The 7623-nt window shown below is 44.8% G+C and overlaps 1 protein-coding gene across 3 annotated transcripts in view; it reads left to right on the forward strand.

Moving 5' to 3' along the window:
* Positions 1 to 7215, forward strand: part of LOC104017967 (aromatic-L-amino-acid decarboxylase-like) — a 73174-nt gene extending 65959 nt beyond the window's left edge. For 2 of the 3 annotated variants that reach the window (XM_087760093.1, XM_087760103.1), the window contains exon 14: positions 3357 to 7215. In XM_087760093.1, the coding sequence (XP_087616219.1) occupies positions 3357 to 3563 (207 nt within the window). In that variant the 3' untranslated portion in view covers positions 3564 to 7215. Of the gene's footprint in view, positions 1 to 1231; positions 1814 to 3356 lie in introns of those variants that run through there. The other variant, XM_087760113.1, reaches the window with a different exon arrangement.
* The last annotated feature ends 408 nt before the right edge of the window (positions 7216 to 7623 follow it).

Consider the following 7623-nt stretch of genomic DNA (forward strand, 5'->3'; position numbering starts at 1 on the left):
ATCTAATAATATACAATTGTGCGTGCCTATATATCAATATACATAAAATGACAATCATGGATGAAGATTAGAGTAGTAAACACCTTTTTGTTGTTTTCTTCAAAGAATACATTGTCACTGATAAAATCCTACAGTCAGCCTGGGCAAACTGGAGCAAGACAGGAGTCAGAACCGGTTGCATAGGAGGCCAGCTTCCCGACTGCCCTGGGCCCTGGTCTGCTTTTTCTTGCTGAACATGACCCTTTTGCCCCTCTTGGCCTTTCACTCCCCAAAATCTCCGTGAGTGCCAAGTTCACTGATGTAGAGACCTTGCCCAACAGAAACTAGAAGACTCGCTCTGCACTCAGCGCTGCAGTAGTTGGGAGGGTTCACTTGTTTAATCAGACATTAAAGGGGGCTCAGTGTCTCATTTTAGGTAAAGAACTCATTTAATAGAGGAGCTGGCAACTGAAGTCTCTGTAAAGGGCTGGACTGTGACACTGACACTGGGTCTGAACACCTAGCAATAATAATACCAGCACTGGTGTTTTCTAGTTCAGATGATACCTAAATGAGCTTTTTAGCTGGCGACATGGAGCATAGCAACACAGGAGTTGTCACTGCTGATCAGACCAGTGGTTCGCCTACAGCTGTTCTCCTGTCCCTGATGATCCAGAGGAAGAAATCAGGTCTACGGGGAAGGACAATTTGACAATAGGATGTAAATATTGGACACCCAGCTAAGAAACTTTTGGACAAGTTGTAGAAGAAAGGCGTGATTCTGCTGAAAACCAATGTTGAAACGGCAGTGTGCTCATCGCCTGCCTTCCCTGTCCAATAAAAAGAAAACAAAACTAACAAGCTTTTAAAGGAAGAGTGGTTTAAAGGGTTTTTTTGCAGCTCTATTTGCTTTTTAAAGCACTCTTTCAAAAATCTTCCTGTGATTTCTGTAATTCCTATTAAAATGCATCGTAGAAGTAGGACACTTGTAACTTTCACGTAGTCACAGTAGGACTGAGGGGCAGGGGACCTGAACTGTAGTGCTGCGCAGCTGTGAAAGTATGACATATTTTTCCCTCCTTTGTTCCTGAGAAATCCTTTTTTATTTTTTTGCTTAGCTGTAACTCTTAATTTTTTGCCTTTCACGCTGTTGAGCAGATGGACTAATAATCCATGGCTTTCATATTATACCTATTTCATCAAACGTATCATGCCAAAGGGTTAATTTTTGGCCTCCGTGTCATGTCTGCAGATGAATACAAGGCAGGCCAGTCATTTCTCCGAGGGGGTGAGAAGAGTGTCTTATCGAAGCTGACAGACTCAATCAGAGCTGGCTGCTGGCTCCTCAAAGCTCTGGGAGAGGGGAGGGCACTACTAACTTCAATTTGACGTGACACCCGAGTGTCACAGCAGCCCCGAGGCGCAGCTGTGAGAGCAGAGAAGAAGACAGACATATAAATCTTTCTCCTCCCTCCCGTCACCCTGCCAAGGGCATTAACTTCACATCGTATAACCGCTTGTATTGCCTAAAAGCTAGTGCTATGCATTTCATATTAAAGGCAAGGATCATCATTGTAATGATGGATTACCTTTGATACGAAAGCACTATCTCATTGCCACCAGTGACTGACCCATAATGGGTGGGGACTTGCAAAACACCAGACTTGGTCCTTTCTTCGTCAGGAGCATTCGAGTTGCGTCAATATCTGCTACGAGACTTAGGCTAGGCCATGAATTGCAGGCTCTCATCCAAATCCCCTGACAGCTTGGGCTATGTCAGAGCAAGGTGTTGACTCGGGTTCAGCTCTAACTCTCGTATGATCCAAACCCACGGGGATGAAACATTTATCCTCCGTGCCGATGGGAAACTTAGGCTTTGTTTTTATATGGAAAAGGCTAAGCGGGCAAGTCACAACCGGGCAGATTTGAGAGACCGTGTTTTCTGATACCGATGTTCTCAGGAAGACCTATGCCGCTACAGTAACAAAAACGCCGCTGAACAGACAGATTGGTCCATTTGTGACTCTGTTACCGCAGTCAGTGTTCAGTAAGGGAACACTGCGATAAAAGCGCAGATGCTCCTCGCATCCCTTGCAATTCTGCGTTACCAGCAGTGTACCGGAAAGAGTGAAGGCCGTACAATAGCCAAGGTAGTTCCCCAAACAATGGAACTATAGCACTCACGATCAACGTGGTATGTCCTAAGCTATTACGGCAAACTGCCCGGCAAAGCTGAAGCCGTCTCTCGGTCTGCTGATACAAACGTTAGACAGACGGGTTCCTTTAATTTGGGCAACAAAGACTGTCAAAGACATGCAGCTAGCACTTCATCCTGGGCTGCTAAATCAGACAAAAATCCCGAGATTTCTGGGAGCCCTTCTTTCACTGTTTTCATTTAAAGCAATTCACTGCTGGTTTTGAAAGTCTGACGACACCTTTTGTTTATTCTCAAATGCTGATGGACATGAACTAGGAAAACCATTGATGCAGCGTTAGCTGAACCTGCAAAAGAAGCATATTCCTCCGTGCAGTCCTGTTTCTTTTGAGAGCTGATACCAAGAGCGTACAGCTGCTCTAAGGGAAATGCTCACATTTACTACTTGCGCACAAGGAGAATGAAGTACACGAGAAGGAGATAAAATTCAATACTGCATGCATGTAGAGTCCCTCTGACCTTCTGCAAGGTATTTAACATTTATATCTTTGTTTCCCGGAAGGCAGAAGACTCTTTACTTCCAGACGGAGGGTCAGTTTGCCACATTTCCAAAATGCCCCCCAAACCCACTCTGTAGGATTCTGCGGCCCACGCTTCCTATAGAACTCGAGGCCAACACTTTTTTAGGGTTTCTACTGATAGTACGAAGCTTACTTACGGCAGGGATGCTTTACCGTAACTCTTTCTTGACTAAGGGCAAGATTTCCGTCTTCACCTTCAAAAGACTCTCACAGCAGCCGTGCTTAAGTGAAGACTGGAAGGTTTGTTTTACAAATGTTGGTATAGTTCATTGCGCAACTTCCTCCCACGTTTGTTTGATTAGATCTAAGAAAAGTGTAAGGACATGGATGCAAGAATGAATGCTTTTACATGACGCTACATAGCTCATGACCTTAGGTCCCAAGAAAGCAGTCAGCTGTCACAAGTGCCCCGGTGTGAACACTGCTTCTAAACCCCATTTAATCCGTAAATGGCTTTGTGGCTGAAAAGTTCTCTCTTGTGCCGTCAGCTTTTGTAGTCCTTTGATGGCAAAGCACTGAGAGACAAGAAAGCGGCTGTGTGATACTGGTGGCACTTGGGCTTGGCTGCTTGGTGGGATTTACAGCTTCCAAGCTTGCTTCTGAAATTCACCACCGTATCCGCTGAATTGCAATGATTTCAGGGCTCAAATGAACTCAATGAGGCGCTGCTTAAACGCATAAATGAGGCCAAGAAGATCCATCTGGTCCCGTGCCACCTGCGAGAGAAGTTTGTGCTACGTTTTGCTATTTGTTCCCGCACAGTGGAAGCCACCCACGTCAAGTTTGCCTGGCAGCACATCTCACAGCTGGCGACCGATCTTCTGAAAGCATGGGAGCACCAGCAGTAACAGCAGTGGAGCGGCAGCAATTAGCTGGCTTTCTCTGGGTTGCCAAGTTTTATTTTAGGGGCGGGCAGGTGGGAAAGTCAAATCACGAAGGAAAAAAAATACAAACCCTGTTGTTATATAGCCCAGCTGCAGTAGCAAAATCCTTGCCAGCAAGTTGTGTTGTAACCTTAGTCATTCCTTCTCTGTTCTGTAGTTGCATCTTGCCATGGCACACAGCCACGGGGGCTCCAGCTGTCCTTTCTTACCCGTTCGTAATCGAGAGCATTTATTGAACCAGGCAATGGAAGTGGAAGGGTTCGTGCTCCCTCCGTTGTCCCCATTAACCTCTAGCACACCCACCCCTTTCGCCACCGGTGAAACCGTGAGGTGTTATAACCCATTCATTTCACCTTGCCATGACTTCAGAACGAGCCCCAGCTGGGGCAACTTCAGTAGCCTGGTTGTAGCACCGTTCAGGTCCCATCTAAGCAGGCAGGCGCAAACGCTGTTGCCACGGTCTGGGGCACTACCGTGTCGTGGCACGCGTGCTGCAGGAATTTGGTCAATGAAGTCAGGGCTTCGAGACTTCCCTCATCGCACAGCCAGGTCGGGGGGAGTGAGCGCTAAATGAGCGCTAACCGTCCTTCTGGCAGGCTCTCTGCTTTCTTCTAAAGGGTTTGCTTTTAAAACAGCCCTTTTGTCAAATCTCAGCAAATAGCTTATGCGGGCTATAGGCTTTCACTTTGATCGTTCATAATGAGGCCTCTTAAAAGCTCCTTCTTAAGAGCTTTGTCAAAAGCCACGTGCTACCTGGTACTGCATATTTTTAACCAAGTTGTTATTATAAGCAGTGATTACTTGAAAACAACCTGTAAGCTAGGTTCTGTGAAAGAGAGATGCGATTTCTTTTCCTGGCTACCATTCTGCTTACTTCCTTGTGTCATAAGCCTTTGACAAAATGTGCTCAGAAATGTGACGGCAAAAACGCTGCTCTTTGTTTCTCAAATTAGCTAACATGCAACAAATTACAATTAAAATAGAAACGAAGAGAAATAACCCCCAAAATATGCTGAGGGGCCCCCCCAGCCGTGGTTTTCTTCCCTTAGCAGTGATGCATGGCATATGAAAATATTGGAAGCCAATTAACCTTCAGAGAAAGTCAAATAACGCGTACGTGACACAAGCCATTGATGTGTCATCCTGTCGAAGGCAGGTCAAGAGGCAAAATGACAGTCAGAAGCAATATCTGCCTTTAATTAAAGCACCTCTGCCATTTTGAAAACATAAATTCCAGACAGTTATTTCTATGTAAATAAGAACAAAGCAAATAGCTACTCCAACAAAAATAATCTGTAGGATCCACTTCTACACTTGCATTTCTTGTAAGCTCTTCCTTTTCCTGCTCATATTAACTCTAAAGCACCTTGGACAACTTGCACAATCATTCAGCTTTCTTCCGCCGTCCCTTGCAAGCGTACTTCCTACATTTGGGAAGCTGCAAGGAGACCATCAAACGTGCAGTTTCATGAAATTAAGCTTATAGCTCATAGAGTAAATCCAGGAAAATTCCCCTGCAACGAAGTGGAGTTGCTGTGGGCTGATGTGACTATAACTGAGATTAAAATCTAGCTAATAAGTACTGGAAAAGAAATGCATGAGGTAAGGCAACACCAGACTGAACATCGGAGGATTTTGGTGGAAAGCCTCTCCGTGGAAACCAGAGCAGAGGTGGATGATGCACGCCTGCGGGAGCCTCACCCTGCTGTAGAACAGGGACGCGGGCAGGACGCGCATCCAAACCCAGGAGGGGTGAAATGTTCCCAGCAGCCCAGAATTAGACACAGGTCCCCTCGAGGCATTTGTGGGAAAACATTGCCAAAACTGACAGGCAATTAAACGTTTTTCAGCGTATGGGCATCAGTTTTAGAAGCGGCTGTTGTCCAGACACCAAAGCTCCTTTTGGCAAAGAATTTAGGATCAGGGTTGATTTAAAATACTGTAAATGCAGTAAAAGTTACTTCATTTTTGGTTTCAAAGAAGGGACGTAAGTAAGTCTTCTAATAAACAGCAGCGACAAGACCCACGGCATTACATTTCCCCATGGCCAGCCCAATACAGAAATCGGAAATTCACAGCTCTAGATTTTCTGAAATTCTGGGATGACTTGAAGATGTAGTTGGTGAAGGCCGCCTTAGTATTCAGTCTCTCATACCCTCTTTTCCCCACGTGGTAATTCCTTCGTAGAGTATTAACGCTAAATCTGGGCTATGTAATCAACTCAAGAACAAAAGTGCTGAACAGAACATTTTTGAAAGAAGAACATAACTGCGGTTTCTGTTCTGTAGCTTTCCAACGTATCTGTAAGTGGGAAATACTGTATTTATGAATAGTTAATATGTGAACCTGGATTTATTGTGCCTTGTGTGCAAAAGCTAATACAGTCTGTGCCGAATAATACTGTTCGATGTGAAAAATATTTACAAAATCTCCCAATTGTACTTTAGTAGAATATCCGCATCTCCAAGGAGACAGCACGGCTACTAGAGAAGGAGGGAAAAAGTAACTTTTCAGTAACCATACATATTTTTTTTAAATGAGTGCTAGTGCAATACCTACGTTCTTAATAATAATGACAGATTATAAATATATTTTATTAATGATGGTGAAATATTGACAAGATATGTATTTATGAAAGTGTTGCTAATACATTTGTGCTGGTTTTGGCTGAGATGGAGTTCATTTTCTTCACAGTAGCTACCATGGGGCTATGTTTTGGATTTGTGCTGAAAACAGTGGTAGTAACAGTGTTGATAATCAGGGATATTTTAGTTACTGCTGAGCGGGGCTATGCCATACCATATGACGTCATGCTCAGCATATAAACCTGGGGGAAGAAGAAAGAAGGGGGGGATGTTCAGAGTGATGGCGTTTGTCTTCCCAAGTCACCGTTACGCATGATGGAGCCCTGCTTTCCTGGGGATGGCTGAACACCTGCCTGCCCATGGGAAGCAGTGAATGCATTCCTTGCTTTGCTTTGCTTGGGCACGCGGCTTTTGCTTTACCTATTAAACTGTCTTTATCTCAACCCACGAGTTTTCTCACATTTACTCTTCTGATTCTCTCCCCCATCCCACCCCCAGGGGGAGTGAGTGAGTGAGCAGCTGTGTGGTACTTAGCTGTCTGCCAGGTTAAACCACAACAATATTATACTCTGAACTGCATTAGAATTATTAAATTTCTAATTTTCTCTTGCTTTTAAATATAACATTATCCTCATGGTTGTTGGTTGTTTTGTTGTTGTTGTGTCCTGTAAGGATACCATATCTGATGAGTAGTACTCACATTGCAGTTGCCTTACAACAGCAGTCTAAACCTTGAGACGTGCGTAAACTTGAATTGCTCAAACAGAGGAGCAAATGAGAAATAAAACTGAGAACCCTGAAAATCAGGGTGGTGGGGGCAGATTAAAGAATAATAATAATAATAATAATAGTAATAATTACAATATCTATGTAGCATGTGTAGAGCCAAATGGAAAAATAATCAGATGCTTAGTGCTTTTTTATTATGATTTGTGAGCTGTCGAGTTCCTTTAAAATCTGTATCCAAAGCCTGTTAAACAGACATGTAGGCTTTAATTGGCAGCGTTAATAAATGGAAACAAAACTATTGACTATTGTCTGTCTGTGCTATTAAGCAAGCTTTTCCCGTTTTATTCATGCCAGACGCGTTGTAAGGGGTCCAACTTCCCCACTCAGGTCCCGTCAGTGCCCTGCTTTTCACCATCGGTGACTTGCTCTCAATGTGTTCTTCGAACAAGTTGCTTTGCCGATGAGCGTTCCTGCGGGAAGTTTCCTCCTCAGCAACACGAGTCTGAAAAACGCCCGGCCATAACCGGGGTCGACGCCGACTCTTCCGCAAAGTTCTGCACGGTCCTGCAGCTGTGTCTGCCGCTGGAGCCAGCCGCCCAGCTTCGGCTTTGGTTTGCGGCTCGGGCGCAATCCGGGCGGACAAGGCAGCGGCCCGTTTCATTCGCCCTGCGGCCCGTTTCTTTAGCCCTGCCTCGCTGCAGCCTCTGTTC

Source organism: Nipponia nippon, unplaced genomic scaffold, assembly GCF_047370975.1.
Source record: "Nipponia nippon isolate SJK-2023a ecotype South Korea unplaced genomic scaffold, ASM4737097v1 scaffold_1, whole genome shotgun sequence".
NCBI classification, from domain to species: domain Eukaryota; kingdom Metazoa; phylum Chordata; class Aves; order Pelecaniformes; family Threskiornithidae; genus Nipponia; species Nipponia nippon.